General features: G+C 45.1%; 1 protein-coding gene across 3 annotated transcripts in view; it reads left to right on the top strand.

Annotated features, from left to right (window-relative positions):
* ZNF532 (zinc finger protein 532) overlaps positions 1-11599 on the top strand; it is a 138884-nt gene that overhangs the window by 41080 nt on the left and 86205 nt on the right. The window contains exon 1 of one of the 3 annotated variants that reach the window (XM_011971700.1): positions 2030-2229. The exons of the other annotated variants lie outside the window; for them this stretch is intronic. Coding sequence (XP_011827090.1) covers positions 2160-2229 — 70 coding nt within the window. The 5' untranslated portion in view covers positions 2030-2159. Of the gene's footprint in view, positions 1-2029; positions 2230-11599 lie in introns of those variants that run through there. 3 annotated transcript variants of the gene reach the window in all.

Here is an 11599-nt window from a genome sequence, read left to right as displayed (position 1 = left end):
TAGCGGAGCGTGGTGGTATGTGCCTGCAATCCCAGCTACTCGGGAGGCTGAGGCAGGAAGATCACTTAAACCTGGGAGGTGGAGGTTGCTATGAGCCGAGATCGCACCACTGCACTCCATCCTGGGTGACACAGTGAGACTCCATCTCAAAAAAAAAAAAAAGAAAATAGACTTTCCTTGGTCTAGGAAGAGTTTAAGTAATGGAATAAGTGAAAAGGATGTTCTTACTAATCAAATCCAGAAAACCATGGCTCGTTGTGTGTATTAATTTGCTAGGCTTTATGAATATTGACCTCCTTATTCTTCCCTAAGGAAATAATTAATCATTTGCCTTTTGTGTGGTCTCGATCTTCCTTTTACACACCTTGTTTTCATTAGACTTGAAGTCATCCTCGATTTTCAGGCACTCCTTGGCATTTTATGAACGAACTACCCTGCCAATTTTTCTAGGTATTTTAGCATATTTTCTAGGTTAATGTTGTTGTCTACTTGGAATATTTTAGAGATTAATGTACATGAACGTTTTGGGAGCTGGACATGGTGGTGGCTGTAGTCCCAGCACTTGGGAGGCTGAGGCAGGAGGATCATGTGATCCCAGGAGTTTAAGACCAGCCTGGGCTACATAGGCCTTGTCTCTGTAGTTTAGAAGAAGAAGCATTCTCCTTCTTTTCGCCCCATCCCTGTGGCACAGAGCCATTGGCAGAGACTCTAATTGGGCTTTTCTGTGTAAATTGTTGCTAAAGTTTGACCTAAATTGGCTTGCCCAACTTGGATTTTCTGCCAGGGTGCCAGTCACAGATGGTATTGGTGGCCCCCACTGAGCAGTAGCTGCGTTGTCTTCTAGGTGCTTGCAGCCTCTTCTCACGTTTGGCCGCAAAGGAACAGATGCCTGTCTTTAAGGCAGTATTTCCCAAAAGGGCATGCACATCTCCCAGATGCTGTTAGAGAAAAGAGAGTCCAGAGGTCAGATAGATTTGATAAATATTTTATGCTCTAGCCCTTCTTGGCGATTCAAAATGTGCTTTAATATGTTAAAACTCTCAAAGTGGGTTGGGGATAAAGATTTGGGGAACTCTTGTGCAAAGAAACCAGTTTAAACTTTGTTTAACCGTTTGACCCTAAGATCTCCTTTGTTCCTAATGTCTATAAACATTCTGGGAGACAGTGATGGACATGCCTGCCTGTTGGAGCCGGTTGAGGCTGGCTGCCAGTCTGTACTCTACGTGTCTCTTCCCAGCTCTACCAGGACATCTGGTTAGTAGCTTGAAATGTATCCCAGTGGGAGGATCTAAGTCACAGAAATGGGCAAAGGCTAAAAATTGGGGTTCCCCATCCCCACACTCCTTGTTGCTAAAGGTTGCTAGTATGTTGCTGGTATTTATCAGCCCATGTTCCTAAAGGCGTCACAAAGGGTGCCAGACATTAGAATACAGTGCATTTCTCAAATCTTCACTTTTCTTTCTTTTTTTTTTTTTTTGAGATGGCCTCACTCTGTCGACGAGGCTGTATGCAGTGGCATGATCATAGCTCACTGGCAGCCTTGAGCTCCTGGGCTCAAACGGTCCTCCTGCCTTAGCTTCCCAAGTAGCTGAGACCACAGGTGCATGCCACCACGCCTTACTAACTTTAAATTTTTAAAATAGAAATGAGGTCTCACTCTGTTGTCCAGGCTGGTCTCAAACTCTTGGCCTCAAGCGATCTTCCCACCTCAGCTTCCCAAAGTGTTGAGATTATAGGTGTGAGCCACTGCACCCAGCCAGATCCTTGCTTTTCAGTGCAGTGTAACTTTCTTCCCTGTTAAATCCAGCAGTGTGTTTTTTTTTTTTTTTTTTTAAAGTAAAATACACATAATATTTGTCATCTTAACCATCAGTGTACAGTTTAGTGAAATGAAATATGTTACCCTCAGTAAAACTTTTTTACCACCTCCAAAAAAAGCTCTGAACCAAATAAATAACTCTCCCTTCTCTCCTTCCTCCTGCTTGTGGTAACTTCTCTTCTATTTCCTGTCTCTTAATTTGCCTATTCTAGGCACTTCAAGTAAGTGCAGCAGTTTTTATCTGGCCAATCTGCTGTGACCCAGTCAAGCCACCACCCATGTCTGGGCTGGGAAGGTGGGGAAAGAGGCTGCTGCACGTGCTGGGGATGTCTTCAGCCATATGCATCTGTCCATCTGTTCGTCCACCCATCTGTCTGTCCATCCGCCCACTCATCTATCTGTTTATCAAGGTATAACAATGCAGCTTTTTTATTCCTCTCCCTCTGTACCCTATTTGGACCTTATTTATGTTTCTCTTCTTATAAACCACCTCATCTTTCTGTAGAGGTGTTTATTAAGTAAAACACCACCACCACGGGATGGACATAAATACTGAAAAGACCGGTCGATTAGAAGGACTAATCAGTAGAGGGAGGTGTTTTCAGGAGCTTTAGACAGGAGGAAGACAGCCTAGGCTGACAAATGGAGCAGCTGAAGATAAATCGGCAAAGTAAGTAGGGAGACAAGATCTCTGTCCCATGTGACCATGCATTTGAAAGCAGGCAGCCCAGCGAGGTAGAGGCATGAAAGGCTGTATGGACTGCGCTCTTCAAAGGGCTGTGGTTTTGTTCTGGGGTCTAGTCTTAGGTTGTAAGCTCTTTGCTCTTTTCATTCTGTTTTTTCTCCCAGGGCTTGAACAGATTCACAGAATATTCTCAGGGTTGGCATTTCTCTTTGATTTTGGTCTTGGTCAGCAGGGATGGGGGATTGTGACGAACATTTCATTAGGTGTGCTCTTAGATACGGTCAGTTTGACAGAACAGTCGCTCTGTTTCTGCATTAAAAACATAATTTTGTAAGTTTTGTAGCTTTTTGGAATATAAAGTAGTTGGATACTTAAAGCTCTCCCTGCTGCTTTCCCTTTATTTTTAAGTTGGACTGAGCAAGTTTCTTCCTTTTTGTTTTTTTTTTTTTTTTTTTTTTTGAGACAGAGTTTCGCTCAGTCGCCCAGGCTGCAGTGCAGTGGCTCGATCTCGGCTCACTGCAAATTCCATCTCCCAGGTTCACGCCATTCTCCTGCTTCAGCCTCCCAAGTAGCTGGGACTACAGGCGCTTGCCACCACGCCCAGCTAGTTTTTTTGTATATTTTTAGTAGAGACAGGGTTTCACCGTGTTAGCCAGGATGGTCGCGATCTCCTGACCTCGTGGTCTGCCCGCCTTGGCCTCCCAAAGTGCTGGGATTACAGGCTTGAGCCACCGCACCCAGCTGAGCAAGGTTCTTCTAAATGCGTTGAGGTTGGGGGAAAAAGACCTAAAAAAGAAAAATACACTGAATAATACTTTCGACATATACGCGAAACCTGATTTTGCAAAATCTGAAATTACTATTTCTGGGTTTTCAATTATAGAACGTTTTCTGACAAATAATAGAATTTGCTGTATTTCACTGTAAACAGTTTTGAGAATGCACTAAATGCAGCAACAACCTTAGGATTAGTTATCACGACAGACTGGCATTAGGAAAAATGATTAGTATATTTTATGTTCTGGAGGAATGAGACTTGAAGAGCAGAGTGATTTTTAAGTTGTTTACATCAAGGGAAGAGATGTAAAGTTAAGATTGCCTGGGCGTGGTGACTCACGCCTGTAATCCCAGCACTTCGGGAGCCCGAGGCAGGCGAATCACCTGAGATCAGGAGTTTGAGAGACCAGCCTGGCCAACATGGCGAAACCCTGTCTCTACTAAAAATATGAAAATTAGCCGGGAGTATTGGCGGGCGCCTGTAATCCCAGCTACTCTGGAGGCTGAGGCAGTAGAATCGCTTGAACTCAGAGGCGGAGGTTGCAGTGAGCCGAGACCATGCTACTGCACTCTACCCTGGGCGACAGAGCGGTGGAACTCCGTCTCGTAAATAAATAAATAAACAGTGAGCCGAGACCATGCTACTGCACTCTACCCTGGGCGACAGAGCGGTGGAACTCTGTCTCATAAATAAATAAATGAATGAATGAATGAATGAATGAATAAAGATTATTACTTAACTCTTTCCAACAATTTAAAATTTTTTGTCAAAGTCATAGATTAAACAAATAGTACTTTACATCATAATTCCCTTAGGCAGTGAATTTGAATTTTTTGGTTTGTTCTGTTATTTCTAAATAATGTGCTTACACCGCTAAACTTGGACTTGTTCATTTGAGATAGTACCTGCTGACTGTGTGTGGTCAGAGAGAAGGTGACAGGCCTGGTCTGTGGAGGCAGAATCCTCTTGCTCACTGGCCATGTGTCCTTGAGCAAGACGCTTAAAACTTCTCTGTCTTGTAGAATAGGAACAATCAGCACCATCATCACAGTGGCTCTGAGGCCTACCTTTAATGTTTGTAGGGCCTGGGGCAAGAGTACTAATGGAGACCAGATGGCTAAATATTTAAAAGGTATATTTAAATATTTACAAGGTATATATGATATGCCTAAATATTTAAAGGGTTCAAATCTAGCTCTGTCTATGGCCTGGCCCCTGTGTTCACGCAGGGCCTTGCAGCCTACTCTCCATCAAGACCAGAGTCTAACAGACAGTCTCACGCTTGGACCAGCCCTGAGCCAGCCCCGGTGTCTGCCCGGACAGCCCAGCGTGGATGCCGTACTAGACCCACTGATGCCCGGTGTAGTCTTGGCAGCTCAAGCTTCCCAGGAGCCTGTCTCCCTCCAGGGTGATTTTATCATATTCCCTCACACCTCGATTCTCTGATTTCCAGGCACTTCTAAGCACCTCCCCAAAACTGTACCATCTGTGTCGGGAAAATCAGGGAGCCTGTCCTGCCTAGACACCCACTTTTTCTCTGGTACCCCAAGGCAGGGGCTATGATCCGCACATACATGCCCCCTCCCCCTCTACTCACCTGTCTCTCCCAGAATTCCTCCTTTTTCAGCCGGTTTCCAAAATTAAAATAGAATGAAACCAAACTTTCCCATGAGACTGAGAAGCACAGTCTCTGGGTTTCAGTGCTGGAGAGAAATGGGTTGTCTACCACGCAGGCGGGGCAGAGCCCCCTTTGTCTGGAGGCACAGGTGCTGAGTGCGAGTAGATTGCTGTGGGGATCCATGCACTGACAGCAGCAAGCCTCTTAAAATAGAGCCCAGACACAGCGAACCTGTGTGATTGTTGGTTCTGCTGCTTTGATTTTTGGAGCCCTGTAATTTCACTCCAGTGTGGACTTCTTTCCACCTCTTTTGCTGGGCCAGCAGAGGTAGAGAGTTGTCAGACTTAGCAAATAAAAAATACAAGATGCTCAGATAAACAGTGGGACATCCTTACACTACAAGATGATTTGTTTATCTGAAATTTAGATTTAACTGGGCATCCTGTATTTTTCTGGCAGCCTCATGAGGCCCTTTCAATTGGATTGTCTCCTTTAGTCTTGGGAGATGTTCCTATATTATTTCTGTAATAATGTCCTTTCTGCATTTTCTCTTTCCGAAACACTTTTTTTTTTTTTTTGAGATGGAGTCTCGCTGTGTCACCAGGCCTGGAGTGCAGTGATGCGATCTTGGCTCACTGCAACCTCTGCCTCCTGGGTTCAAGCGATTCTTCTGTCTCAGCCCCCTGAGTAGCTGCGACTACAGGTGTGCACCACCACACCCAGCTTATTTTTGTATTTTTAGTAGAGACAGGGTTCCACCATGTTGACCAGGATGGTCTCAATCTCTCAACTTCATGACCCACCCGCCTCAGCCTCCCAAAGTGCTGGGATTACAGGTGTGAGCCACTGTGCCCGGCCTGAAACACTCTTTTTAGTCAGATGTTGAACCAGCTGGATTGAACTTTTAATTTTCATGCCTTTTCTCTCCTATCGTCTGTCTTTATTTTCTAGTTATACTCTTGGAGAGAGATCCTGATTTCCTTGATTCTGTTGTTTCACGTGTTTTATCTTTTATTTCAGTTATTAATATTTATAATTTCCAAAAGTTCCTTCATAACTTCCTGTCCATTTTTCTCTGAGGATACTAATTGTATATATATTCTTTTCTTCCTCTCCTTGTAGCATCTGTATCATCTTTATTTTTGATTTTTGTTTTGATTCGGATCTCTTTTTGTGCCAGAGGCTTTCCCATGCATCTGGTGATTATTTAGGGATGAGGCTGTGGAGAGCTGCCGGGGAGCTCTGTCTGCGCAGCTGCGGCCTGTCCTCCAGGGGCTTCTCTGTGATTCCTCGTGGAGCTGGACTCATCGGAGGGTCGCAGCAGTCGTCATCCAGAATCTTTTCACTGGAGCTTTTGTTTTCCTAGGAGACTTGTCCATACTCCTGCCTGGGAGATAAACTTGGTTTTAGGCTGTAGGGCTGGAGGAAATGGAGGCCAGCCTGTCTGTTCTGGTTTCTGTCTCATGCTCACCCTGTGGCCCTGAACCCTGAGCTTCTGTGGCTTTGATAGCCCAGAGATTCTCCTCTCCCTCCTCCCTAGCTTCCCCAGCTGATGCCGGGTCGGGGGCTCCCTGTTTCCAGCCCTGCCCCGCTCCCTCCTTCCTTTGCTGGCTCCAAGGCCTGGGTATCTCTGCAGCTCTAGGACTGACTGTCCCCACCTCCATGGCAGCCCCTACTGGACCTTAGGATGGAACTTTGTGAGCTGGCGGTCACCTGCCCCTCCCCGTCCTCCTCGTCTTCCCCAAACTTTGTTGATGCCTCACCTTGGCTTTGACTCCATTCTGACAGCGTTATTGTTTTTGGTAACCATTAATGAGATATAATTCACATACCATGCCACCCGCCTCTTTAAAGCACACAGGTCAGTCATTTTTAACATGTTCACAGAGTTGTGCTGTCACTACCACAGTCAATTTTAGGATGTTTTCATCACCTCAGAAAGAACCCCTGTATCCTTTAGCTATGATGCCCAGTTCCCAACCCCCTAAGCAAACTCCTTACTTCCTGTCTCTATTTGCCTATTTAAACTTTAAAAATACATTTAATGCCATCTTCGTAGGGTTTCAGGAGGGAAGGGAAAGAAACTCATGAATTCACTCAGCCTTGTTTCATGGGCAGTCCTTGCCATGTATAAAATACTAAAATTCAAAAACCATTCTGCCTGTTTCTATTTCTGCCTTCAGAGTATTGACCCATGGCAGAGATGGGACCTTTCCTCTGGGTCTCTTTCTTTCTTTTCCTTTTTATGCCCTTGTTTAATGTCTGTGCTTGACCTGAACTTCTCTCTTCTGGAGCTGGACGTTGCCAAGCCTGCATCAGTGGCCTTCATCTCTTCTTGGCTTCTAGCACTTTTCTTTTTTTCTTTTTTAGAGACAGAGTCTAGGTATGTTGGCCAGGTTGGTCTTGAACTGCTGACGTCAGTCCTCCCGCCTCAGCCTCCCAAAGTGGGATTACAGACGTGAGCCACTCTGCCTGGCCCCTGGCAGTTTTCAAGTGTCTGTAGAGCAGTTGTGCAGAGGAGTTGCCTTGGGGAGCTGGAAGGCAAGCTTGAGTCCAGGCCCCTCCAATATCTTCTTGGTTCAGAAGTAGAGGCTGTGGGCTGTGTGAAAATAGGACTTTTAGTCACTTAATATATTTTACTCTGATGCGTTTGCTATTTAGCCAGCACCTGCTCTTTGGAGAGCACTCCTGTGGGTAATTTTGCAAAGTGGAATCTGGAACTCTAAACCAGTGAGGGAGAGAAGACAAATACACAAGCAGACAACAGTACCTATTACAAGTGACGATGAGTGCACCTGGGGGCGTGGAGTCACTAGTTAGCATGGCCTAAGGATTGCCCTGAATGGATACTGGCCTCTTAGCATTGGGGCTGCTCCTGGGGAACCCTGTCCCCATCTCCTCTGGAGCGCCAGGATTTCTGTGTTGGCTTCACACCCTATCCTGCTGTCACAGCCTACCTAGCTAGTGCTGACTTGCTGGTGGCCTGGCCAGTGGGTGCCTGCTGGCTCCCTTCTCTGAGGTTGCCTCCCTTGCAGAGAACTGGACAGCTAGGAGTGACACCTTAGCAGCATGGTGAGGACTTCTTAGTCTACTTCTTTGTTTTCTCTCTAACAGCAGTTTCTCCATGCCTGTTCTCCAGTTTCTCTTAGAGTGTTTATTTCGGGGCATGGGTACCACTGCTGTGGTTTGGGGTTCCTGGCCCATGTTACATTGTGGCTGCCCATCCCAGTGCTCTGCGGTCTGTGGGGCCTGGTCTGTGAGCCCAGTCCTGTGCAGCAGTGGTGTCTGTGTCAGCGTGGTGTGGAGGTGTGGGGTGGGCAGGGTTAGACGGGGGTGGTTGAGATCATAGCCCATCTTTGGTTAATGCTTGATGGGGAAGACACAAGTCTCAAAGTCAAAAGCAAGAGTCACAGGGGACCCAGAAATGCTGAGATGTTTTGTGGGTTGATGACATTTTGTTGCCCTTTTTTTGAGATAGGGTCTCCCTCTGTTGCCCCAGACTGGGGTGCAGTGGTGCGATCCTGTGCATTCTTTTTCATTTCTGAGCTCCAGGTGACCCTTCTCCTTTTTTTTTTTTTTTTTTTTTTTTTTTTTTGAGACAGAGTTTTGCTCTTGTTGTCCAGGCTGGAGTGCAATGGTGCGATCTTGACTCACTGCAACCTCCGCCTCCTGGAGTCAAGCGATTCTCCTGCCTCAGCCTCTCAAGTAGTTGGGATTACAGGCATGTGCCACCATACCCGGCTAATTTTGTATTTTGAGTAGAGACAGGGTTTCTCCATGTTGGTCAGGTTGGTCTCGAACTCCTGACCTCAGGTGATCCGCCCACCTCGGCCTCCCAAAGTGCTGGGATTATAAGAGTGAGCCATCACGCCTGGCCCCAGGTGATCCTTCTAGAGGCTGATACCTAGAGTAGGACTGGAGGCACATCCACATTAGGAGAAAGGCTGTGCTTTTGAAAATGAATGAAATACACTAGGGAACCAGTGCCAGCACTCTGCGAAAGTACCCAAGAATCCCCTCGTTTTTCTTTTTCCTCTGATCATACCATCGTCACCTCACAACTTCTTCACTTTCTCTTCTCAAGAATATTCATTTAGTTTTTCCCATTTAATTATTAGAACAAATAAAGGAAGGAAGAAAATATAGCCTTTTAATGTCTGTGTGCTTGGCGCTTTCCATGTTACTTGGTTCCATTTGTAGAATAACCCTGTGATACGGCTGTTAACTATTAGTTCCCCTTTTGAAGATGAGGAAATTGAGGCTCTTCCTTCAGAGAACCTGAAGAATGAGTTCTTCATACTTGGCTAATGGAGATAAGTGTGTATTGGGGGAGGCATTCCAGGTCAGGGGCTATCCAGAAGGGCAAACCAAGAAGGAAAGCTGAGCCTGCGGAAAAGCACGCGGAGTGGCAGCAGCGCATGGTTGGGGGCAGATTGTATTGGGAATTTGGTGTGAGGCCAAAGAGTTTGGACTTAATTCGGAAGGTGATTCCAGGATTTTTAATAGGAGGGGCGACAGCTATAATTAAAAGGAATTTTAGAAAGGTTTGTCTGGAAATTCTGAATGAGAGGCTGGAGACAGGGAGAACAGAGCATTGGTCTCGTTGTGAGGTGAGATGGTAGAGGACTGACAGCGATATAAAGAGAACGAGAGTGCATCTGCAAAATAGCACCAGGGAAGCGGGCAGGGCCTAGGGAGAAGAATTGGAGGTGAAATTCTGAGTTTGAGAAAATAATGGTATTGAAAGAGAAGAGTCTGATAGTGAGTAAGAGATGACGAAGTTAGTTTAAGAAAGCTGAAATGGTTGTAGGATATCTGATTGTAAATACCCGCAAGGCACTTGAACTAGATATCTCAAGAAAAACAGAAATCAGATTTGAACCTCTCTGAAGTGAAGTGACTGTGGTTTGATGTGGGAGTGTTTAGTGAATACAGTTTTAAAAAAATTAGAAGTCTGAAGTTTAAACCTTGTACAATGTGTGCATTTATAGATTGCCCTTTGGAGATTTAGGAAATCTAAGAAATTTTTAGCATACATTGGGAACAGTTAAACTAATATTTTAAAACTTCCCCTGCATGTTCTCCCTTAGTAATAATAGGTGGTCTTTTTGCTTTTATCGTTCAATATGTTCTTCATATAAAAATTAAATGTGGCTGGCCATGGTGGTTGACGCCTGTAATCACAGCACTTTGGGAGGCAGAGGCAGGCGAATTGCTTCAGCTCAGGCGTTTGGGACCAGCCTGGACAACATAGTGAGACCTTGTATCTACAAAAAATACAAAAATTAGTCAGGTGTGGTGGTGTGCACCTACAGTCCCAGCTGCTTTGGAGGCCAGAGTGAGAGGAATGGCTTGAGCCTGGGAGGGGGAGGCTGCAGTGAGCCGAGATCACGCACGCTAGCCTAGGCAACCTCGCGAGATCTTCTCTCAAAAAAAAAAAAAAAAAAACCGAGATCACGCACGCTAGCCTAGGCAACCTCGCGAGATCTTCTCTCAAAAAAAAAAAAAAAAAAAGGTATATGGTTAAGATGGTAAATTTTATGTTTTGTGTGTTTTACCATGATTTAAAAAAGTTAAACATACACCTGGCTATATTTTAAAGGGAAGCGGTAGTTCCTATTTATGGGTATTAATTTTTAGAATTGAAAACCCAGTTATATTACTGTTGCAGAAGGAAGGGCTGGCATTGTTAGAAGATACCTGAAGGATGGAGCGAGAGAGAGATAGAAATGTTTCTTTCTTTGTGACCCCGATAACCAGATTCTTAGGAGGGACCTATTTTTTTTTTTGAATAAGCTGTTATTTCATATATTAAGCGATCAGTGATCCAATTGTTGTGTTGCCTACCATTGGCCAAAAAGATCAACCAAATAAATCGTTTATCATCTCTGGCCAGGCTGAGACTGGCTGTAGTCGTGGAAGATCATCTCAATGATTTTGTGTGCCGAAAGCATAGAGAATGCAAGCTTTTGAAATTGTATTTCTTTTTTTTTTTTTTTTTTTTGAGGCTGAGTCTTGCTCTGTCACCCAGGCTGGAGTGTAGTGGCATGACCTTGGCTCACTGCAACTTCCGACTCTAGGGTTCCAGCAGTTCTCATGCCTCAGCCTCCCAAGTAGCTGGGATTGCAGGTGCGTGACACCATGGCCGCCCAATTTTTGTATTTTTAGTATAGACAGGGTTTTACCATGTTGACCAGTCTGGTCTTGAACTCCTGGTCTCAAGTGATCTACCTGCCTTGGCCTCTGAAAGTTCTAGGACTACAGGCATGAGCCACCACGTCCAGCCTGAAAATTGTGTTTCTAATAACCTATGGTTTAAAAGTTGCTGCATCATTTTGATTAGTCACTGACCTTGAGGCAGTTTACTGATGAGAGGATAAAATGGAAAGCCAATATCTACATACCCAGGGCTGTGAAACCCTTTAGGAATGACTTCTTTTTTTAGGTTGCTTTTCGCCAATATTCTTTGGAAGTAAAAGGATTATAGTATACAACGTCTCATCCCAGCTCTCCTCTGTATTTTCACACTCCCAGGTTCTCCTTTTTTTTTTTTTTTCTTTTTTTTCTTTTTGAGACAAGGTCTGACTCTGTCGCTCAGGCTGATGTACAATGGCACAAACATGCTCACTGTAGCCTCTGCCTCCAGGGCTCAAGCCATCCTTCCACCTCAGCCTCCGGAGTAGCTGGGACTACAGGTGC

This window comes from Mandrillus leucophaeus, unplaced genomic scaffold, assembly GCF_000951045.1.
Source record: "Mandrillus leucophaeus isolate KB7577 unplaced genomic scaffold, Mleu.le_1.0 Scaffold124, whole genome shotgun sequence".
Classification (NCBI taxonomy): Eukaryota; Metazoa; Chordata; class Mammalia; order Primates; family Cercopithecidae; genus Mandrillus; species Mandrillus leucophaeus.
This window is presented reverse-complemented; position numbering and strand designations above follow the sequence as displayed.